General features: G+C 43.0%; 2 protein-coding genes across 3 annotated transcripts; both read right to left on the bottom strand.

Moving 5' to 3' along the window:
- Window positions 1-1,853: 1,853 nt before the first annotated feature.
- On the bottom strand, window positions 1,854-8,097 carry LOC117382233 (rho GTPase-activating protein 19-like). 2 transcript variants are annotated; one of them, XM_055227228.1, is made up of 11 exons: window positions 8,025-8,097; window positions 7,528-7,784; window positions 6,083-6,163; window positions 5,249-5,458; window positions 4,693-4,919; window positions 4,525-4,611; window positions 4,038-4,103; window positions 3,274-3,468; window positions 3,101-3,190; window positions 2,865-2,978; window positions 1,854-2,723 (listed from the first exon to the last, which is right to left on the bottom strand). In XM_055227228.1, exons 1-10 carry the CDS (start codon window positions 8,066-8,068, stop codon window positions 2,868-2,870), a joined length of 1,368 nt encoding a protein of 455 aa, XP_055083203.1. In that variant the 5' UTR covers window positions 8,069-8,097; the 3' UTR covers window positions 1,854-2,723; window positions 2,865-2,867. The 2 variants fall into 2 exon arrangements, with proteins under 2 accessions (XP_055083203.1, XP_033835218.2); XM_033979327.2 differs by having other exon boundaries at window positions 7,528-7,787; window positions 8,025-8,074.
- Window positions 8,098-17,248: 9,151 nt separating this feature from the next.
- On the bottom strand, window positions 17,249-23,276 carry LOC117382232 (pyrokinin-1 receptor-like). The gene is made up of 7 exons (XM_033979326.1): window positions 23,127-23,276; window positions 22,114-22,210; window positions 19,346-19,551; window positions 18,887-19,108; window positions 18,640-18,817; window positions 17,914-18,275; window positions 17,249-17,326 (listed from the first exon to the last, which is right to left on the bottom strand). The coding sequence occupies exons 1-7, from the start codon at window positions 23,274-23,276 to the stop codon at window positions 17,249-17,251; spliced, it is 1,293 nt and encodes a 430-aa protein (XP_033835217.1).
- Window positions 23,277-24,495: the final 1,219 nt, after the last annotated feature.

Here is a 24,495-nt window from a genome sequence, read left to right as displayed (position 1 = left end):
CCGACTCCACCCCTACCCCTCCTCTTCACACATACCCCCCCACACACCCAATACCCTGCCTGAACTCATTCTGGTTCACCCCCCTCTCTGGTCTATTCATATAATCCCAAATCTAGTCTTCCCTTTCCCCCTTTTTTTTTTTTTTTTTTTTTTTAAGTGAACCTTTTAGCTCAGGTTTGTGCGCCCCCATTGAAAAAAAGGTACTCTGTATGACACAGTGTAACCTCAGTCTGATGGGAGCTGCTGGTAAAGAGACCATGAGAGAATTGTATGCGTGTGTCTGTGTACATGTAGTGAAGGAAAATCCGCTCGGGAAGCAAGGAATCAACACCTTAGTCTATAGAGACACAAAGGCGGAATAAATAATCTGTAATTATAGCTTTTAAAATGTGAATCCTGCAGGGCCACACAGAGAGAAAGTCTGAGGAACAATAGGTTATACTAGGTTTAGATTCACGCTTATATATATATACATTTAAGTAGAGAAAAATGACAGCTTGTGAAATTAGGATACTAGAAAAATGCAAACACGATTGGACGGTGTTACAGAGGGAAAATGAAAGTATCAGATAGACGCCTGGTTCTCATTCGGGTCAAAGGAATGCAGTGTGTATTTTACTTTGAAGAGGATGTCAGTTAGTAAAACTGTGTACATATCAAGCTATTCACAGTGCAATGAGATATTTCACACTGGTTTGAGGTTAGAGGAACTGGAGACTCAAGCTGCACTTTGGTTGGGGAAAGCTCTTTAAGTGTGTCTATAATAAATCTTGCACATGCCTGCTTCAGTATGAATGAAGAACTCACTTTAAAAATGTATACAAGTCTACGCAACAGATCGCATTGTCATGGGAAAGTCCATTTGTTTTATGATTTTAGTTAAAAGTGGAAATGTTTTAGAGGTTTGTGTATGCAGTTACATATTGGGTCTGACCGGTTGTAAATACACACATGCAGGTGTAGGGTAGGGCCCCATCTGCTCCAGTAAAAGTGTCATTACCGCATAGATCTTTCTCCCGTGAATGGCTAATTAAAGAGGAGACAGTGTTCTTTAGTGGTAATGGGGGGTGGGCGGCAATATCCCCCTCACAGTCCTAATAAGAGCGCGCACAAACAGGAATTATTCAGATGTTTCCAGTGGGAGGACATGGTGGCTACATACAATTAGCTTTACAATGAGGTTATCCAATGTGCCAGAAAGTAATGTCTTAATGTTGATTCCCAGAGAAAATGAATAAAAGATGTTTCCATGGAGGCTTGTGTGCTCTCTGGATAATCGATAGTTGATTAAAGTTTGTCTGAGTCATTTTACAGACTTCATGCTTTGGAGAAGGAATTCTAAATAAAACACCCCAGGAATTCTTGTGTGAAACAATAGCAGCCCTATGATGGAAATAGTCTGTCTGAAGTGTATTTACAGAACAAGAGAAAAAACAGGGCCATTCAAACAGATGTTTACAACATATACTTACAATCCCTAACATGCATCAACACGGACACCATAATGACATACTGAGACATTCCTACTATTGTGGAGAGCTACATCCACTCACTCCCTGGCCCTCCAACTCAACATGTGAGCCATTTAACTAATTTACTTTACACAAAGTAGATATGGACATCTCTGAACATATACAAAACAAATGTTTCTTTTTGCATGCATTTTATTGCTTTTTGTGTGTGGCCAAATCAGATTGTAGAATCTATGCTGCCACAGCTGCTGAATATTTACTGTTAAATACTGCCATCTGGTGGTGGTTACAACCTTCTATTTAGTACAACCTGAAGCCTTGAAAGCTTAATCAAGTATGAACTCTAGTGTATTAGCATGAATTACAAAGACAGAAACAGCTGCTTGTCACGATTTTAATGGCTGGCTGGTTTGCATAGCACAGTAGTATCAGTCAGTGTATAGTCTCTGAAAAGACTCGGCTCATTATCAAAATAATAGTAACAGAAGGAAACTGATCAGTCCAGTTCAGTGGTCAGGAAGGAATATTGTCAAGAACCACAACAAAGTAACAAATTTCCATTGGTCTTGAACAAAAATGAAAAAATGCCAAAAGCATATAAAAATATACATGCTATGTTGCATTGCACAAAAAGGGCTCATATTTACAAAAACTACAATAATGCATAAAGCAGGCTGTGGAAAAGTTTTAAAAGATGAGTAAAATACATAAAAAAAACAGTAGTTCATAACTTCACAGAATAAAACTCAAAGTATTCATCCCAAACAGCTTGTAATCATGGTGTGTCTTTTTAACTAATTCTGTCAAACACACACAAAATCTTAAGTCACTTGAAATGGATTATTTTAAGGCACATTTTAATGTTTCAATTGCACCAAAGGTCTGTTGTATAAAAGTAACAAAAGGTGTGGCTTTATGTATTTTGGCATTTGCTTTTAAATAATATATATTACAATATTTTGCATATGTGGTCATTACTACAAACAAAAAGTGACTTTCAAGTAACCTTCACAATGGCGGGAAAGCACAGTATAAACATTTTCTGATGATCTGATGAATATAAATATATTTTTGTCAGACCTTTGGGATTTCGTAACCCAATGAAACCCAATCTGTCATAAAAATGACAGATTTCAGTTTTCATAAGCTTTACAGACAAGCTCACGATGAAATTAAAATTTCCGCTTCTTGCCAAAACACCTGAGGAAATCCTTTGAAAGCTCAGAAAATTAGACTGAAGGGTCTTCAGTCCTGCACAAGTGGAAAAGGGAGAGATCAGCTTTGACTTCAAATCTAATTAAACCTTAGGCAATTTCAGTTCATTTATATTTGACTGGGTCAATAAGAGCCTATAGATAATCCATCATAATCCAGTATAGCAGATATACGTACATCTCAATCCGTCTCATTTATGGCTCTGGGGGAACCCTCAGACGTGCTTGAGTGGCGACTTTTTAGATGCCCATTTTCTTTGTCAGTTAGTATCTGGCTTCCCAGCACTTTCCTCTGTTTCAAAAACATTATGCCAAGTTATGTGCAATGTTATAATGATAATTTATTTACAATAATTTGCTTAACTAAATTTACTAAAGTAAAAATGGTCAGAATGCTAATTGTGGTTGCATTACCTTAATTTTTTCTCCCAAAGAGCGTGAGCGCCAATGTCTCCGGCAGAAAGGGGCCCTTGACTCTGAAGGACTTTGCAGCGGCTTCTCAAACTATTAAAACGCATCACCAATTATTCAATAAAACTACATTCAGGTCATTGCAGCTTTTTGGATTAGTTCATTTTATGCAATACCTGTTTGATGAGTTTTTTCTTCTTAGCAGACTCGGGCATCTTGTTGACTTGCTGGTAGAGCTCCCTCAGTGCTGACTGGGTGTAGTTCTGATGCTCCGTGTCGCTGACCTCTGGCCCACTCCTTTTTGTTGGGGTTGAAAGTGGCACAGCAGCTAAAGGCCCATTTTTAGCTCCGGAACAAAGAGTCATGTCATCCTAAAAATATCAGTCCAAAGAGACAATTTTCACCTTTACAATAGCATCACTGTCACAAAATCTTCTGAAACGTTTCATCTTTCTATGAACCTTAAAACGTTCAAGAACTAGCTACACCATAACCAGCAGCACAAACAAAGGTATTAACAGAAGGCTGGTGTTCACGGCCTCTCAAAAGGTGTGGAATTGTTCTAGCTTGTGTTGCATCAGGTGAGTGAGCATAAAGTCTGGTTTAGAAGAGCACTATAATCCAGTACCATTTTCCTCCACTTTTGCATGTCCCACATTTGGCATGCTCTGACAAGCACAATTGACCATTTTTTTTGGTTCTTGTTGCCATTCTTTTGCAGAGGCTGTTTTTTTTTTTGCATAAAGGAGCCTTTGATTATGCTATCCACACTCAAAACAGTCTATGCTTTCATCAGGATGTCTTGACAGTGGAAATGGGTCACAGAAAATGTGATAAAATCCATATTTCGGGAGCAAAAACAGTGCCTTTGTTTAATTTCATCAAACTAGTAGATGTGTACCATTTACCATATTTTATCACACAGAAAAAAACTACTTACATTTGGTTTAAGTGCTGTTGATCCAGTGAAGAATAATCGGGCATATTCTTTGACATAAACAGGTGCCTTAATAAACAGTAAAATGCACATCAATCACCCATATGCCCATAAGCAAGTTTAAATTCATTTTACAACAAGGAACTGCAAAACAGCTGAGAGTATTAGCTACAAATCCACAACATAATAAAAAAATATCAAATTAAATATATGCATAACATAATGGAAGATTAAACAGCAGGTCATCAGATAACAAAACCCGTCTGATTGCCAGACAAACCACATGTATTGTTGTATTCACATGCAAATTTTGTATTCACTCCTTTGACACCTCCCATATTTCTTGTAACCCTAGCAACAAAGCCATTTGCGCATAGAACATAAGAACAGATATTCTATGGATCCATTTACCCATCACTAATAATACAGATGAACAGAATTTGGGAAGAAAATAATGTGACAGATGCAAACAGAAGGATGTGAAACTCACCTTGAATAATTTTTGCGAGTATCGAATGAGAGATGCCACCCCTTTATTTAGTTTCTCAATGTTTCCTTGTAGATCACTTGCTGTAACCTGTCAAATCAAACAACAAAAATAGACTTATAAAAACACTTATTATCACAACACAGAGATGCTGAAACACCTGACTCTTACATTTTTGGGCCAGATGATGTGCGGTGCAAACATTGTGGCCAGATTGATGGCAGACATCTTGTTCACATGTTGATTACGGGCTGTATGGTATAGGAGGTCAAGTAGTAGTTTCAATAGGCTGCGGTTGGCTGGTGGCAACAGCATGAAGAGCAGTTGAAATGCCTCGATCTGGCGCTCTTTATCTGGAGTGGTGGTCTTATTCCCCTGTTCATCAAAGCGAGTCAACTCTACCAATGAGACATGAGAAACAAAATGCATCATCATGTCATCATTTGAAATTCATACATTGTTAGCCTCATAGCTTATTGACGACTGATGTGATTGATTTATGTTTTTGGTCAAATATTTAAAAAAAACTGCCTAAGAACATGATTTTTTTTTCCCAGCCAAAAAAGCATTCGACTAGCCGAGGATGGGGCTGATGACACCTACAAATACAAAAGGGCATGAGAGAATGAGACTGAAAACACGATTTGGCCCAAAATAAACTGGCGTGGGAAGTTATAATATGAGACTGGCAAGATTTTTGTTTAAAACACTGCAAAGTATGATGCACCTCCAATCTTTAGGTGAGCGAGATAGTGCCTGTGAGTAAGCAGGGGCTCTGGAAGTTCTCCCAGGAAAGCTTTGAGCAGAGTGGCAGCGTCGTTTGGGTGGAAGTCACCAGTCTCCAGATCAATCTCCGCTCCAGTGTTCAGCATCTCTCTGAGGGCCGCCTGCCGAAGGCTGTGACCTGGTACACGGAACAAACCCTCCACATGAAGGTCTGAGAGGGAAAGAAAAACAGAGGAGACCCATAGAGCCAGGTGAAAGGATGTGAGCAAGTAAAGGCTGCAAAGAGGTACAGAAAGACTAGGCACAAAACACGAGAGTGAATGGGGAGGAAGGATACAGCAGGAGCAAAGTGCTTTTAGATAAATTATTGACGAGAACATTTGCTCCCTGTGTCTACTTTTGAGCAGAATGACATCATTGTTTCCTAAAATAAGCTCTGACCTAATGCCAATTCTCTGTTCCAACTGAATTAAACACTGTTGGCGATAATTACAGCACCAGTACCACTCAATCACTCATTATAATAATTACAGTAAAAATTCTATAAGCATGATAAAAACTTGTGATTAGCAAAATGATTGTTAGTTGCAGCCCTAATCTTTTTTTTTTTTTCATTAAAAACCCCTAATTTACACATTTTTGATGTTAGAGGTTTTGAGATGTAGATGTTTTTGAGTTGAGTAATAAAACGCATTTCTAAGCACATAGCTACGATTATTTCAGTAAATTGATTTGTTGCAATTAATGCATCCATTTCAGCCCCACTGGTCATACAATTTTGTTGCTTAAATTGGGAGTGTGTGTGGAAATGTATGCAAAATATGACCAAACATACTTTTGCTTAAATATTCAATGAGTTGGTAGATCTGTGCTATTCCTTCTTCAGTCAATGGTGCTCCAAAAACAAGGCCTTTTTCTGTATAGGAAAATAACAATAAAAATAATTAACCACATGCCGTAACAGAAAAAAAAAAAATATTTAGAGTGTATTCTTAAATCCTGACTTCCAGTAATACAGTTTAATTCTATGAGAAATACCGCTCGAACAAAGGTGCCCCGGTGAGTTTTATAATTCACCTTTATAAAACTCACCGGTGCACCTTTGTTAGAGCATGAATGAATTTGCTTTTATGCCACAACCTTTTTTTCTCCACAAGATTCAAAACCATTTCTATCCATTACTCTCACTCACTCCTGATCTGCCACTTTATTGGTCTATGGGTAGGGCTGTGCAATGAATCAAATTTTAATCAAGATGGAGATTAAATTGTCAAAGCTTATGGTTTGGCTTTTGCATAGGAAGGTCCACAGCCAGTCCTCCATCAGTAAAAGCATGTGGTTAGGAGCAGAGTTCAGACTTCGGAGAGAGAAGTTGGACTTTTTGTTTTGTTTAAGTATAAAGTCTGTATTGTATGTTCAAAAGATTAATATTTCATTTGTTTCGCTATATAGCTCAGCCTTATCTGTGTGGCTTCTTTTAGAGCCAGGTTAGTTTATGCAACAGTGAGAAACAGTCTTTTATTACAATTTTTATTCCCAGTACCTCAGCTAAACTTAAAACAAACAGCAGTATAATCAAGATTCAAGTTTTTTTTTCAACTTAATATAAAGCACCTGCAGGTTATGAAACATCGTTATTATTAAATATTAAATAAAAGTGTAGTTTGACATTTTAAAGCCTTATGGTTCAGAACTATTGCCATACAGGTTGGATACAATTCTTAAGTCTCAATATTTGAACTTAAATTCTTATAGAAATTGGTGCCACAAATAAAAATGCAGATGTCTAAGTAAAGAGTGAGGCTTCTGTATGTTGATTTTACAGTAAACTCATCTTTTAGGCATTAAACCAGAGGGTCCAGTTGCAAAGACCACACATATTTGTTACATTATAAAGCCAAGAAGACCCTTTTATCCTTCCTCTTTCAGCAAACATTCACATGTGTGCACATTTTAATGATATGTCTGACGATAAAAGTACTTGACACACTTGTCAACATCACCCACCCAAAACTTAATAAGTATCTCCAGTCCCTCCTTTCACTCCCATAATAAAAGCATCCAACTTGTGCCTTACACTTTATATCTGACAGAAAAATCTAAATATGGATCGCTAACGCCTCTGAGCTGTTAAGTGAACTGCTTCTTGTCAGAGACGTCAGCCAGAAGCCTATGAAAGAGCAAGTACAGTGAGTATGTGGTAATTAGATATAGTCTGACAACAGATATTAGCTGCAGTAGACATTATCTTAGACATTCAGTAACAAGTGTTAGGCAGACCTTTCCGTTTCAGAAAGTTGAGGGAGCGCAGGAAGCCTCCAGCAGAAGAGGGCAGTCTGGGTTCAGCTTCCCCACTGAGCTGAGAAAACTCGTCCCCGGGCAGGTCGATGAGGCGGGTGATGTTACTGAGAACCAGGTCGGTGAATTCCTGGGGATGCTCGTGCCGCAGCCTTTCCACAAAAAAGTCCGGATTAAAGATGACTGGCTGGCTCGACAAGGTCCTTTCGTGGATATTAAACACGTTGGATTTCGAAGCGCTGCTAAAACAAAGGTCAACATATTAGAAAGATGTTGGGTTTTGTTTTTTGTTTTTCCGAAATGTGATGCTAAACACAGGAGGCGTGTAGAGTAGAGCGTTAGCATAGAAACGGTTGCTAGGTAAATATCAACCAACTTCGTGGGGAGCGCATTTCTTATATAATATTCTGTTGCATAAAATCTTTATATGTGGGATTATATACGTTTATATTAATTCCAAAGTGTATAAAAAGTTCTACCGTTTGTCCAAGTTGTGGTTGTTGTTGTCGGCCGCCATCTTCATTTTGAATCTTCCGCTGTTTCTACTTCCGCCCCGCCCCTGCGCTCTGATTGGTTACATACGTTTTTTTTAATCGATGTTTAAAAAAAAAAAAGAAAAAAAATGCAAACAGAGATCGTAGAATACTGTTGTTTTTTTTATTGAAGAAATGTAAAAAAAAAAAATAATAATAATAATAATAATGAAAAAAAATACAGAGATCATAGCGTACTGTTTTTTTATTGAAGAAATGTAAAAAAGAGATCATAGCGTACCACAAATGTTAATAATAATAATAATAATAATAATAATAATAATAATAATAATAATAATAATAATAATAATAATAATAATAATAATAATAATAATGAAGAAACTGCAAGTGTTTGGCTGTAACCAGACTTAATGAAGTATGTAAGAATTGTTAGTTTCTGGTGTACGCATCAAAGAGGACAAAGAGACTGAAACATGAAGTCAGAAGGGTTTAATGAGTTCCACACAGGTAAAGTGAACAATGAAGCAACGGACTCTCTGGAAAGGTCATTTGGAGAGCCCTGAGATGTCCCTGTTGACAGCTTTTTGTCGTAACGGTGCGGATAGGACCAAAGGATGCAGACCAGAGCAGTTTTAACAGTGTTTATTTACAGCGGTGAGAATGCAGTCTTTAAACAGGTCACAAGAGCAGGTACAGGAACCGGGGAGCGGGAGACGGGTCAGGCGGGTGCGGTGCAGGTAGAGGCGGGCAGGACAGGACCAGGACGGGGATAGAAGCAGGTGCGGTACCAGGGCAGGCGGATCAGACGAAGACCAGAGCGGGGAGCGGGTGACAAACCAGAGACCAGGACCGGACAGGAGACGAGACGAGCAGGAGACGAGACGAGCAGGAGACGAGACGAGCAGGAGACGAGACGAGCTGGAGACGAGACGAGCAGGAGACGAGACGAGCAGGAGACAAGACGAGCTGGAAGCGATACCGGGACTGGAACGTGGCGGCAGGAGCTGGGCGAGTAGAGGCAGGAATCTGGAGGGTGCATAAATCCAAATGAGCATTTGCAGGAAAGTACCATATAACAAAGCTTAGCAAGAAACATTCACGTTTTACACGCGGACGGTCTGGCACCGAGTGTAGACTGCCAAGCCTTCTTGTACTCAGCAGCAGGTGGTGGTGATTAGGCTGATGCACCCCAGGTGTGCACGGGAGGAGTCAGGCACTCCACCCAGCTCCAGACACACAGGTAGGGGAGGGGGAGAGAGCACGGGAGGACAGGGAAAACTGACATCATGACAGTACCCCCCCCCTAAGGTCCACCTCCTGGTGGACCCCCAGGCTTGTCAGGATGAGCGCGGTGGAAGTCTCTCACCATGTCGGGGTCCAGAATGCGTGCCCTGGGCACCCAGGATCGCTCCTCCGGACCGTAACCCTCCCAATCGACGAGGTACTGGAGGCCCCTACCACGGCGACGAACGTCAATCAGGCGGCGGACGGTGAACGCCGGGTGGCCGTCAATGACTCGGGCGGGCGGTGGGGGATCGGCCGGAGGGCACAGGTCGCTGGTCCGGACTGGTTTAACCTGGGAGACGTGAAAGGTCGGATGAATCCGGAGAGACGGGGGTAACTGGAGGCGCACCGCCGATGGATTTATGATCCTCATGATCTTAAACGGTCCCAGGAATCGGGGGGACAGCTTACGGGAGTCCGTCTTCAGCGGGACCGTCTTGGCGGAGAGCCAAACCATCTGGCCAGGTTGGTATACGGGCGCCGGGACACGGTGGCGATCGGCCGTCGCCTTAGTGCGCGCTCCAGCCCGAAGAAGGGCCGCCCTGGCCTTCTTCCAGATCCGGCGACAGCGCTGGAGATGGCGCTGAACAGACGGGACGGCGAGGTCCCTCTCCTCCGTGGGAAAGAGAGGGGGTTGATATCCCAGCGATGCCTCGAAGGGAGACATACCTGTGGCGGAACTCACGAGGGAGTTGTGAGCGTACTCTATCCAGGGCAGGTGAGTACTCCAGGTCGCGGGGTTGGCGGAGGCTGTGCACCGTAGGGCCGACTCCAGGTCTTGGTTGGCCCGCTCCGTCTGCCCATTAGATTGTGGATGGAACCCGGACGTGAGGCTAACCGTGGCCCCCAAACTGTTGCAGAAAGACCGCCATACCTGAGAGGTGAATTGGGTCCCTCTGTCGGACACGATGTCCACCGGGATGCCGTGGAGTCGGAAGACATGACTGGTCAGCTGGTCGGCAGTTTCTTTGGCTGTGGGGAGCTTAGGCAGGGCAACGAAATGGGCGGCCTTGGAGAAGCGGTCCACAATGGTGAGAACCACCGTGTTCCCCTGGGAAGGGGGAAGGCCCGTCACGAAGTCCAAGGCGATGTGGGACCAAGGGCGACGAGGAACTGGGAGAGGATGCAAGAGACCAGAAGGGGGTGAGTGGGAGGCCTTGGCCCGAGCACATACCTGGCAGGCGGCGACATAAGCCCGGGTGTCTGTGTCCATCGTGGGCCACCAGAAGCGTCTCCTGAGGAGGGAGAGAGAGCGACCGGCACCAGGATGGCAGGCGAAACGGGAGGCATGGACCCACTGGAGCACCTGAGACCGGACAGAATCGGGAACAAACAGTTTATCTGGAGGGCCGTTACCTGGGTCGGGGTCGTTGGTCTGGGCCTCTCGGACGGTGTCCTCGATATCCCAATGGACCGCGGCCACCACACACGAGGAGGGGATAATTGTTTCTGCGGTGACCGGGCTATCCTCCAGGGCGAACTGGCGGGAGAGGGCATCTGGTTTGACGTTCCGAGATCCGGGGCGGTAGGTGAGGAGAAAGTTGAAGCGGCTGAAGAAGAGGGACCAACGAGCTTGACGGGGATTGAGGCGCCTGGCGGACTGGATGTACTCCAAGTTTTTATGGTCGGTCCAGACGATGAATGGTTGCTCCGCCCCTTCGAGCCAGTGGCGCCACTCCTCCAAGGCCAGCTTTACGGCAAGGAGCTCCCGATCCCCCACGTCATAATTGACCTCGGCCGAGGACAATCGCCGGGAAAAGAAGGCGCAGGGACAGAGGCGGTTGTGGGGGTCGAACCTCTGCGAAAGCACGGCCCCCACTCCCGAGTCGGAGGCGTCGACCTCCACGATGAATTGCCGTGAAGGGTCGGGCTGGTGCAGGATGGGAGCGGAGGTAAATAGTCTCTTAAGCTTCTCGAAGGCTGTCTGCGCCTCAGGAGACCAGGCAAACTGCAAAGCAGGAGAGGTGAGTTTAGTTAAGGGCGAGATAACCCTACTAAAATCCCGGATGAAACGTCTATAAAAATTGGCAAAGCCGATAAATCTCTGGAGCTGTCTCCGGCTGGTAGGAACGGGCCACTCAGTGACAGCCTGGATCTTTTCAGGATCAGCTCTTACTTGGCCCCGCCCCACAATGAAGCCCAAAAAGCTGACCTCCTCTGCGTGAAACTCGCATTTCTCAGCTTTCACGAACAGTTTATTCTCGAGGAGGCGCTGGAGAACCTGGCGAACGTGCTGGTGATGCTCCTGGGGGGACCGCGAGAAAATCAAGATGTCATCCAAGTAAACAAAGACGAATCGGTTAAGGAAATCACGGAGCACATCATTGATGAGGGCTTGGAATACGGCAGGGGCGTTGGTGAGACCGAAGGGCATAACCAAGTATTCGAAATGTCCCAGGGGTGTCTTGAAGGCCGTCTTCCATTCGTCTCCCTCCCTGATGCGCACCAGGTGGTACGCATTCCGCAAATCCAACTTGGAGAAGATGGTCGCACCGTGGAGGGGCGTAAATGCCGAGTCCAGTAAGGGAAGCGGGTATTTATTCTTTACAGTTATATTGTTCAGACCCCGGTAATCAATGCAAGGCCGCAGGGATTTGTCCTTCTTAGCCACAAAGAAGAACCCCGCTCCCACGGGTGAAGTGGACGGGCGGATGATTCCGGCAGCCAGGGACCCACGGATATAGTCCTCCATTGACTCGCGTTCAGGTTTAGACAGGTTATATAGCCTGCTAGATGGTAGTGGGGCACCCGGCAGGAGGTCAATGGCGCAGTCATATGGGCGGTGGGGCGGTAAAGAGAGGGCCTTGCTCTTGCTAAAAACCTCCCCCAGGTCGTGATATTCAGCAGGCACCGAGGACAGATTGGGGGTGTCTGGGGACGGATCAGCGACAGGAACGGACCTCCCGGCCGGAGGGAGGGCGGACCGAAGGCACTTGGCGTGGCAATCGGGACTCCAGCCCGAAACTCCGCCCCTGGCCCAATCGAAAACAGGGTTGTGGGCGCGTAGCCAGGGGTAACCAAGGACCAGAGGAGAAGCGGAGGAGGACAGGACATGAAACTGACGGTTCTCTTGGTGGTTGCCGGACAGAATCACGGTGACAGGTTCTGTGATGTGAGTGATGTGCCCCAGAAAACGTCCATTGAGCCCCTGGGCATTTAAGGGGCGTTCGAGGGGCTCCAGGTAGACCCCGAGCTGCTCCGCGACTTGGGCATCAATAAAGTCCCTCTCAGCCCCGGAGTCGATAAGGGCGGAAACGCATAAGGTCTCTGTGCGAACGCACAGGGTGGCGCTGAGCCGCAGTCTATTAGAAGAGTCCAGGATGTGTTGCTCGCCCACCAGTACTCCCAGCGCTACTGGTGGGCCCCCCCTTTTGGCCGAACTGGGCAAGTGACCACATAATGTCCGCGCTCACCGCAGTAGAGGCAAGCCCCGGCCAGACGACGCCTCCGTTGACGCTCCTCGGCCGACACAAGGGTCCTGTTGAGTTGCATGGGCTCATCCGGCGGGGGCGGGGCAGCGCGTGGCTCCGGCGGGGCCGGTGACCGGCGTCTCTCTCGGCGACGAGCCCGTAGGCGGTTGTCTATACGGTGAGTGAGGGAGATGAGGGTCCGCAGGTCGGGGGGTTCGTCCCGGGAAACCAATTCATCTTTCAAAGTCTCGTTCAGGCCCCGCACAAACACAGCCCGCAGCGCGCTGTCCGTCCAGTCCAGCTCCGCCGCATGTGTCCAGAATTCAATGGAATAATCCGCTACCGTCCTGGAGCCCTGGCTGAGAGTCAATAACCGGGAGGCAGCATTGTCCTGGTAGTGCGGGTGGTCAAACACCAGCTTAAACGTGGACACAAATTCATTAAAATCCAGGCTATCCACAGACGTCTTCATTAGGCGCGCCTCTGCCCACTGGAGAGCTCTGCCCCGGAGTAATCCACATATATATCGGATCTTGGTGGCCCCCGAGCTGAAACGAGAAGGGCATTGCTGGAACATGAACTCGCACTGGAACAGGAATCCGCGACAGAGGTGAGGTTGTCCAGCATACGGCTCCGGATCCGTGCCTCTCGGCTCCGGGAGGCATGGTGGCGCTCCAGCTGCAGCAGGCGGGGTGACGAGGAGCGCGGCCACCTGGTGGTTAAGCTGTGCCACCTGCTGGGACAATGTCTGGTTTAGCTCCAATAGAGTTCGAATGGATTGTTCGTGCTGACCCAGCACCGCCTCGGGGTGAGAGTGCGTGAGGCGGCGCATCTGGTCCGGATCTGAGCCTGCTTGGTCCATAGTGGCCAGACCGTTCTGTCGTAACGGTGCGGATAGGACCAAAGGATGCAGACCAGAGCAGTTTTAACAGTGTTTATTTACAGCGGTGAGAATGCAGTCTTTAAACAGGTCACAAGAGCAGGTACAGGAACCGGGGAGCGGGAGACGGGTCAGGCGGGTGCGGTGCAGGTAGAGGCGGGCAGGACAGGACCAGGACGGGGATAGAAGCAGGTGCGGTACCAGGGCAGGCGGATCAGACGAAGACCAGAGCGGGGAGCGGGTGACAAACCAGAGACCAGGACCGGACAGGAGACGAGACGAGCAGGAGACGAGACGAGCAGGAGACGAGACGAGCAGGAGACGAGACGAGCTGGAGACGAGACGAGCAGGAGACGAGACGAGCAGGAGACAAGACGAGCTGGAAGCGATACCGGGACTGGAACGTGGCGGCAGGAGCTGGGCGAGTAGAGGCAGGAATCTGGAGGGTGCATAAATCCAAATGAGCATTTGCAGGAAAGTACCATATAACAAAGCTTAGCAAGAAACATTCACGTTTTACACGCGGACGGTCTGGCACCGAGTGTAGACTGCCAAGCCTTCTTGTACTCAGCAGCAGGTGGTGGTGATTAGGCTGATGCACCCCAGGTGTGCACGGGAGGAGTCAGGCACTCCACCCAGCTCCAGACACACAGGTAGGGGAGGGGGAGAGAGCACGGGAGGACAGGGAAAACTGACATCATGACACTTTTATAGGGTCTCCCAATGTATGTGTTTGTGAGGCAGGTCTTCTTCTTATCAGTATGGTGTTATACATTAAGAAACTTTAGGCAACGTCGAACAAGGTGAGTATTTTATGACCCTCTCAAAGTGGGGGTCACACATTCTTGAGATGTGGCTACAGATAGGATGAAGTGGCTTTAATCAAAAGACCAGAACTTAGGTGTTATCTTCTTGTCCACACGTCCTTGTAAGCCCCCCCACTCGTCTCCATAGTGTCTTGGTGATCCCCCATGTATTCCATATCCACTGGTGGGCACGTGTTTTTTACTTTAGCATTAGTAAATCAAGATACCAGTTTGGTGTAGTGCTGCACTGCTACAAAATACCTTACATGTACATGACTCTTATTGTTGCTGTGGATTGGAGGTGTAATTCATGAATACTGTATATTATGTAAATTAAATACTGTAAAGTAAATTTGTGTGTGTCAAACTTGGGCAATGTAAGTGGGCCTAAAAAAAGGTGTGTGTGTGTATATATATATATATATATATATATATATATATATATATATATATATATATATATATATATATATATATATATATATATATATATGTCAAATTTAGGATCATACTTAACAAAACCAAAAATAGCAAATTCATAAATCTAAGATATGTGTCTATGCACTTTGTCTATAATTAACTTTCCTAAATGTTTTTGTAAGGCTAATGATGAAATAAATGTGAAAAAGGTTGTAGGGAGGATAAAGAACAATTAGGGTTTATGTTGACTTGAATTGTACCAAAAAGTGCTTAACTGGATAGATTCTGTGCAAAATCTTAAAAGAAATTTCTCGGATTGTGTTTTGTGATCAAATATTTGGAGCTAACAAAAGAATTCCAATAAGATACAACAAAAGGCTCATTTCACTTTGAAACAAGGAGCATTTTACTCTGCTGTGTTGTTGCCTTGTTGCTTTACTAAAACAAATTTCTCCTATAAAAGTATCACATTGATGACAGATGCAATGTAAGGGGTACTTGTGCAGAACAACAACAGGCCTACTCCAGCTGGGAGGGCTTTACTCACTTGAACTGAATTCTTTGACAGGAATGAAAGTTGAAAGTGTTTTACAGAACTCCTGGTAATGATATTTTTATTGAACCAAATGTGCAAAAACGGCTTTTCCTATTATTCCAGGTGTAAAGGAATTTCCACAACAACAAAGCCTGTTTGTGATATTCTGATAACTTAAAAGGAGTCTTATTGATCTGATAGCTGCAAACGAAGACTGGGAGTCCCCCTATTTGACTGAAACCAAACTACACACAGCAAACAAATCTAAGAAGTAGAGACCTAATTTTTATTTGAATTGAGAACAGCCGATTTATGGATATAATGTGTATGTTTTTTCTACAGAAACTGAAAAAGTATTTTGTCAGTTGCTTTTGCAGTTTTACCATCTAAGAAGAGAAGAGGCTGCATAAGTTAGTCTAGAGACACCTTCAGCTTTAGAGGCGTACTTTAAAGAGAAGTGTCTTTATTTTGAGCACTTTAGATTCTTGGTTCAAAGTTGAGATTATGTCTCTCTTGCTGGTTTCTAATTATTAATACAAACAGTTTACTTTTAATGTGTATGTTGTCAATAGAGGTTTTATTCGAGTTTTTTGAGGCCAGTAGTTCACATTAAATTTATATTTAGTGATTTGTATTTAACTTTAAATAGAGATAAATATGTAAATATTGATGGACACAAAGATAAAGTGTATTATCCAAAACTGAAGCAGAATCTCGTCTCATTTACTGCGCCTGGGCTTTGGAGATTAACAAATCAACCTGCAAAGAGATAAATAAAATATTTATGGACTTCATATGGAAAAAGATTTGCTTTAATCTATATTCTATATTTGTTTTTAAATGTATTTTTAATCATTTTACATTGTTTCAATTTGTATTGTTTATGTATGTATGTGCGGCGACCTTGAGAGCCTTGAAAGGCGCCTAACAAATAAAATTTATTATTATTATTATTATTATTATTATTATTATTATTATTATTATTATTATTATTATTATTATTATTATTAAAACAAACAACACAACATGAAAAGAACTGTTCTTTTTCAAAGAGCAAGGTGGACTTCAAATATTAAACTTCTTAGTCTTAAAACAAACCTTCAAGCTTAAATGGATCACGCACAGCATTTCAAACCCAGACTCACTACGGCACTTGAAGCATAACATTACAAAATTGCCTCTAAAACACAGTGCTTTTCACAAACAAGTTTTACCAGATTGGAACATCAGCTATGAACACAACTTCACCTCAGAAAAGTATCATCTGGAACAACAAAAATATAACTAAATGTCACAAATCACTGTTTTTAACTCAAGTTCAATAGAAATATACTGGCCATATTGAGCCGTTTGCCTCGTTCATAACAAACTATCCATTTCCAATCACTTCTCAAGAACTGACCTCAGTAATTAGATCAATACTACAGCCAGGAAAGTCACAAACTATGCTATAATAACACAACGCATTCTCACAGATAGTGTAGATATCAGCAGGAACAGAAACTCTATTCAAAACCAAAATAAAACCACTCCCTCTCACAGAGCCTAGAGGAACACAGAAGTCTCCAACAGAATATGGAAAACAACCTGTCTGATTCCCTCAAAACACTGCAGCAATGAAATAAAAGAAATGTACTGGGAAATCACTCATGGAATAAATCCTTATTACCAAACTGTATAGACAGAAAGTGTTAATTTTCTCATTTAACAGAAGAAACAGTACAGCATCTTGTTTGAGCGCCCAGTCACAATTCAGGTTATTCATTCGTCAAAATGTTGCTAATCGAGCATGTTAAATAAAGATGATAGGATGCATGAAAGCAGGAAAAACAAGCATCTATTTTTAGAGAGTTTTTCTTTTACATTTACACCTGCTAGAGTCCATTTCTCTCTCTTTTATAGAGGAACACCGTGTTTACATCTATATGGTCTTCATAGCTGCCGATGAGCCACTATAGGCAAATATAAAACATATAACTAGAATTTACAACAACAACAACAACCAACAGATATTAATGTAATATATTCAGAGAAAAAGACACAGAATTAGCTTAAGCATCACAAGAGATGTAAACAGCAACAGTAATGAAAATACAAGGAGGAACCGAAAGCTCTAAACAATGTAAATCATCAAGAAAGCATGCTTACACTGATACTTCTATTCTCTTATCAAATATAATGCTGCCATATTGCATGTGAGATATCCTCCCTGAAATGTTTGGATCCTCTTCTTGGAGTAACACACAATTAATCAAAAGCATCAATAAAAACCATGTCTTTGAATTGTACACAAGCTCAATTTGTAGTTTGATTGTGTCTTTCAAAGGAGAGAAATGCGGTCAGTCCTTATTATTCTGTATGTGCTTTGAAGTAAAAGCTTATTGAATTGAATACACTGCACACTATACATTCAGTACTCTGTGTATATTATGACATGACTTAATTTCAGTGGCGTATCTGGGTCAGTGGGAGTTAGATTTGTGATGGGGATGCCAGTATGTGCAGATGTTGGTGAAGATGTCCTGGGTTTGTCTGTCACATTTGGGGGTGTCTGGTCTGCAGGGAGCCCGTTGTGAAACTCTATCCTCTCTCTAGCCGATGTGCTTCCTTCCTCACTGGTGCTGTTCTGCCTCAAACAGGAAATGTTGTTGTATTTCCAGAAGCATTCGGGTCGGAGCCGCGTCAGAGTTCTCCAACACGCTCTACGGAAAGTGTGTGACGACATGCAGAAGAGGAGAGGGTCCAGAGCTCCGTTGATGTACCACAGAGGAAGAGACAGGTAGGACTTCAGGATGGTGTAAACAGTGTCGACCGTGTCAGACCACACGACCACATAGACCTGCATCAGGGATGAAGCGATGTCTGGGAAGTTACACACAAAGAAGGCCACCACCACAGCACCTACAGAAAAGGAGCATTTCATTATAAATTGCACTACGTCACCTGCTTCTCTCATGAAAATGCTGTTGTTTTGCCTGAAATGTTTCAAAATATGGCACAAACACTATAGTCCAACCATCCCACCAAAAAAAATGTATTGGTGTCCTATAAAAATGTTAGATTTGTATAGCATCTACGTAAAAACAAAACAAAAACAAAATCATGCAATGACTTCCTGTTTGCAAATGTGTGCCTAATATAATCTCTGTGTGTGTTCAGGGGGAAAAAAAAAGAAAACTGTTTGGTTCTACAGCAGTCTTTATCTTATACTGTGCATGTTTATTTGACCACACTGCACAAGCTCCCACGCTCAATGCTAACTCACCCATGAGTTTCAGAGCTCTTTTTTCATTCTGCAGTAACTTTCCGTTCTGGTGGCACTGAACGTCTCTCCTCTCTTCTGGGTTGGGTCGTGTGAGGCCCATGTTTCTTCGTTGACGACTGTTTTTCTTGAGGTACAGAAGGATGAGCAGGTAAAGGATAAAAATAGACACCAGTGGGACCTGAACAGGGAGGAAGTAGAGCCTAATGAGTCCTCTCTATGACATTGTGCATTCAGTGTATGTTCTTACCAGGAAAAATAAAACTCCTCTCAGAATAAGAGCCCCTGTATATATGTGCGCAGGGTCACGCTCAGTCATCTCACACATGGTGGAGACATGAAAGGCATCTTCATATTTCACTGCAGTATAGTCCAGGATACAAGCACGAGCCTCGTCATACACCAGGGCAAAGGGGATGGCAGAGATGAGGGAGATGATCCACACTACCAGGAGGCAGGGCAGCCGAGACCTCTGGAGCACAACTTCCATTAGTTTCAAATGCATTACTACTTTTATCTTCTGCCAACCTATGCTCTATATGAAACTTTTATCATGTCTACTTGGCACGGCACAGGCAAATCTGACCTGTTCTTTATTGTACTAAACAAATGAGGAATGAAGATCATGGCATTACAAATTCCCAGTGGTGTTCCTTGCCCTATCTGCACATTTTTCTTTATAAATCTGCATGAAAGATTTGAAGTTGACCTTCAAACTGGAGACAGACCACATTGTGTGGCAAATGGCGGCGTAGCGCTCTGCGGTGAAAGTCATGATAACCAAGCTGGTGGTGGCGCAGTACACCTGTCGGACCATGAAGTACACTTTACACACAGTTTGGCCCAGACGCCACGGATAGCTCTCCCAGTAGTATCGATACAGAGTGACCGGTATAGTCATCAGCTGCAGAATGTCTGCAAGTCAAGACAAACACACCAACAAATTCTGAAGTCAGTTATCACAACACATTAGAGATATTTCAGTTTAACCACAGTCAAGATAAGTTCCCTTAGTTACCTGCTAATATATAAGGAGTGTACACTACATTGCTCAAGGACATCATGACAGGTTTAAAGGATAAACACCCAGCACATGATGTGTGTGAATAGAAGAAATGAATTAGCTTCAGCCTAGAGGCCCATTCATTGTGCGACTTGTGAACATTCAGCAAATAAAACTGCACATTTATGTGAAGACACGAAGAGCAGACACTTAACACAGATCATTTTCTTTGTCAAGGACCGTGACCTCTTTGAACTTGTTTAGCTGCATTCTGAAGAAACAGTCTTACTTCTTTGTGAGAATAAATTGCTCAAAACATGTCTAGTTGGTGTAACACAGCTTTTTGTAAGGGAGGAAATAACTACATCTGTATTTGCCTCAAGCCATATATCGATGTAGTCAATGTACAGCCTACTATAGAGACAAGATGAACGATGTAGTGAACCATAATGTCTTGTTCTTCTCACGTTAGAAGAGCACTTCAATCCAATCCAAGTGCACCACTGCAATAGAAATATGGCCAGCAGACCTGTCAGTCATGACGAGGAATATGTCTGTGTGATGATAAAGCTCATCAATAGGCAATCTGTGCTACCATTGTATAACAGTAATAAACAACATGACTTAAGAAAAACATAAACAAACAAACATTTGAATGGAATATGGAGACGGCGGCTTGGCAAGACATCAGCTCAGGAGTCCAGTAATCTGACTCTTTGGGCCCCCCTGCCCAAAGAGTCAGATTACTGGACTTCTGCTGTGTCTTTGGATGAAACGCTCCCTGCCCATGTGAATGTGCTGTGTGAGGAATTGGGGGTGCACAGTGAGGCTCAGGAACCAATCGAAATTGTATATGAATACTATGTTGTGTAGTCTGAATGACTAATGTGCTGTTCCACAATCTTCTACAAGCTTGGGAGATACTTTATTTTGATGGACAATCTTTAGACCAAACCATTAAAAAGTTACAGTTCCAACCTGTGTTTCCAAAGCAGACAGTTATAGTTTGGTGTAAGTGCTGTACTGGTGTTAGTTCAAGTTTTGAGTGTCTCACCAAAGATGTTTATTGTGTGGAAATTGTGAGCAGGAACTAGTAAACACATGACAAGAAGCACGTTGTAACAAGTAACTGCATCCTGGAAGTGATGGAGACATTTGTAAAGCAGACACTGGTGAATGGATGTGATTGAACGGAAGAGGACACTTAAGAAAAGCAGTCATGAGTGAGGAATCACTGATGCAGAAATACAACGAGTGTCAGAGGCATATCTGTTCACATTGTACCTGGACCAACTTAGACAACGTGACCTTTATTTGAGAAAAAAAAAAAGACTTAAAAACGATAACTTGAGAAGATGCTGCTGCACCTTTCTAAAATGTGCTCTACCACTTTACTAACTCCTGTCCTAGTGATGGTATTACTACGCTCTTTTTAAACTGATAGTATGTAACTTAATGGAGGGGAAAGTCAACTGCGGGATACCATGGAAACAGAAAGTTAAATGCATACTTCGGAACATTCTCTATAGAGATAGGTATGTTTGTTTAATGCCATAATGTGGAATATTATAACCAAACGAACAACATTTCAACAAATAAGCAGGAGGAGGCCTTCTTCCAGCCCAAATAAAAGCCAGGTTTGTGGAAATGCAAGCCCATTCACAGTTTTTCAATGTTATGAAAACATCAATAACTGTCACCATCCGCTCTATTCCTGCCCCATGTTTTGCCTCCTGTCCTGCTCTTCCCCTCCCTCACCTGCCGGAGCCGGAGCTGGGCTGGGCTCCTGGCTCCTCTCACGCGCATCCTGCTCGGTGCCAGATCGTCCGCGTGGTCCAGTCTTGTCTTGTCTCTGCACTCCATGTCCCTGGACCCTGCCCTGCACCTTGCCTACCGCTCATGGCCGGATTGTCCGCGTGTCAACATCCCGTTCCCTGGTTCCTCCTGGTTCCTCTCGGCTCCTGCGCTCCCGGCCTCGTTCCTGTCCTGCTATTGTCTTGTCTCATCTTGTTCCCTGCATCTCACGTCTCTGGACCCCGCTCCGCACCTTGCTCTCTGTCTTGGCTCAGTTTGCCCTGTCAGTTACATACTATGACTTAAAATGATGTCTAAAACTTTATAATATATCATTTATAATCATATGGGTTGTATGTTAAGAGTTTAGATGTTTCCTCATTGCTGTGGATGAGTTATTGTGGTCTGGGCAAATCATGTCTCATCTGGACTTTTTACTATCAGTGTAAATGTGGCCTTTCAAGCTTTAAACACCTTTCAAATGTAAAAAAAAAAAAAAAAAAAATGATATCCACGCTCAATATTTTTTAGCTTGTCCCAACCTTGGTGAAAAAGGAACGAAAAACAATGAAGCCAAAGCACGGCAGATGCGACACTGATAAAGGTGATCAAGAGCAGCCAGTGAGGATTTGAGATGAGCGTTTGGGACACATTGATTAACATGTCAATAAACCTTGTACCTGATATAACAAGGCTGAGGAGGTAGAAGCGAATGGCGCTGACTCTCATGTGTGCATCCATCACCAGTGTCAGAATACTCAACCCGTTTAACAAGACCTACGACAACAGGCAGCAGTGATGGCAATTTACATCTGCATTGTGAATAATGGAACCTACACCCCTCCCACAAACACTTTTATTATATTACATGACATTGTGACCAGTGACCACCACCTGCCAAATGTCTGTTTAATGCAGGCCTACGTCCCCCCCACCCTACCCAGTCCCCCCAAGCTCTCCTCCTATTGGACAGCCTCCACCATGCTCTGTGTAAGTGAATTTAACCAATCACAGTGAAGTATTCATTCTCAGAAGAAGCAAATAGTCATGTAAAAGTCAGAAAAAGTTTGTATAGTAACCACCAAATTGTGATTGTGATCCATAGCTTTGTGGTATTATTGCATTTTACTCTTTAATCTTCAGTTGCTTAAAATAGAAGTAGCCTAATACCCATCTATGGTAGTAACTGTACATACATAGTAATTTCACCTTCTATTACAAGCTTGTTGTGTTGCGACAGTTTTAACTTGTAAGGCTGCCAGTTCTTCTATATTAACTTTGAGGACAAAATGTTCACTGTCTCTCCAATATATCAAGTCAGCAGCTTAATATGGTCTATAACAAGAGCAGTTTGTGTGCAGTGGTACACCTGATTGATGCTGATGATGATTACCACAACAAAAGGCAAAAGGTTCATCTCAGTGATAGCCTGTAGCTCAACATAAGCCTTTATTTTTAAGATACAGAGATTGCAATGTTTTTAAGTGACCAAATCAAGAACCAAATTGCAATTTTTAGCCAGATAATGTGGACAGGTATTCATCCATCACTCACTTTGAGACGACCTGTTGCCCTTTTGGAAGTAAAAATGAGGTCCCTATGATCCAAATCCTGAATTTTTAAATAAAGTTAAGATTAGACTTTGAGTTATTTCAAGAATTCACTAGTTATATATGAGCAAAATCACTCTTACCCCAAAGAAAAAGACCACACTGTAGAACAAAGTCATAGGGACCGCGATAATGAGTGGTTCGCTTTTGGTCACACTGATGTCCAGCTGAGGCGCATCACTGGGACTCACATTACAGCTGAAAAGGAACGGGAGCCGCGTTGACAGGTTCATTATTGACCTGGTGGAAATGAAAAGAAAATCCTAAAACCGCTGGGAAAAAAGTGGCTCATGGCAGAACTTAAAATCTATGCTGCGCTTGTCAAGAAAACTGTTGACTACTATGTTTTAAACAGTACAGTAAAAGAAAAAACACACTGGTATAACATGTGATAATAAATAAATAAATAAAAAAAAAAACACACACAATGACCTACAATTAAAAAAATGAACCTACCTGAAAGGACAAATCAATGATAATGAAAAATCCAGGCAGCTTTCAACAGCCGAGCGCTTTGGTGTCGCCCCTTCTTTGTGAGCTGTGCCAGTCTCTTTTCCTTCAATTGACTGAACCTGCTTTGCTCTCTCTCCTCTTTCTCTCTCCTCTCTTCCTCTCCTCCCTTCTCTCCTCCACTCACACAAGCCACATGGAGGAACAGATGGCTTATCAGTCTATTAAGTTAATCAAATGTATACAGGGAAATAATACAACCATTGATAAAATATGAGACGAGTATATAAGGTTTTGATCATTATCTTTTGTGGTAAATTAATATGCTACAGAGAAACCATTTGGAAAACTATAAAACTATAAAACTGTGCGCTTTCTGTTTGAGTAGTGGCATTTTTTTTGTATTTATTCACTCATTTACTAAACTACTGCTTACAATAAACCAAATTGTAGTGTTCTGAAGAAATAATGGCAGGTCAGGCTGTGACATAATGTACCACACGATGGCAGTAGTATTTCTTCTTTAAGCAATTACATCTCGATTGTATGTAGGGGGTGGGTCAAACCAGTGGTGGAATGCACAAAGTAAAAGTAGTAAAAGTGCTGTGCTTAAGTATACATTTCAGGTGTCTGTATTTTACTTGAGTATATTTTACAGTGGGGACTTTTTACTTCTACTTCACTACATTTGAGAGCGGATATCTGGACTTTCTACTCCACTAGGTTTTGGAAAATGCTGAGGGTTTGTTTTTTAACATTTTTGTAGTTTGAGCAAATGAAAATATACAAATAAAAACAGCTAGGAAGAAAAATAATATTAAATTGTTTCTGTTCAGCACAAATCTTTATCAAAATCACTACATTTGAAGCTTTATAAGATCTCAAAATCTGCGTTAAATATTGACTACTACTAATACCTTTTACTCTTTAAATACATGTACAATACAAGCAGGTACTTTAATACTTTTACTTAACCCTGGAGAACACAAGAACCCTTTTTAT

Source organism: Periophthalmus magnuspinnatus, chromosome 15 (assembly GCF_009829125.3).
Source record: "Periophthalmus magnuspinnatus isolate fPerMag1 chromosome 15, fPerMag1.2.pri, whole genome shotgun sequence".
Lineage (NCBI taxonomy): Eukaryota > Metazoa > Chordata > Actinopteri > Gobiiformes > Gobiidae > Periophthalmus > Periophthalmus magnuspinnatus.
This window is presented reverse-complemented; position numbering and strand designations above follow the sequence as displayed.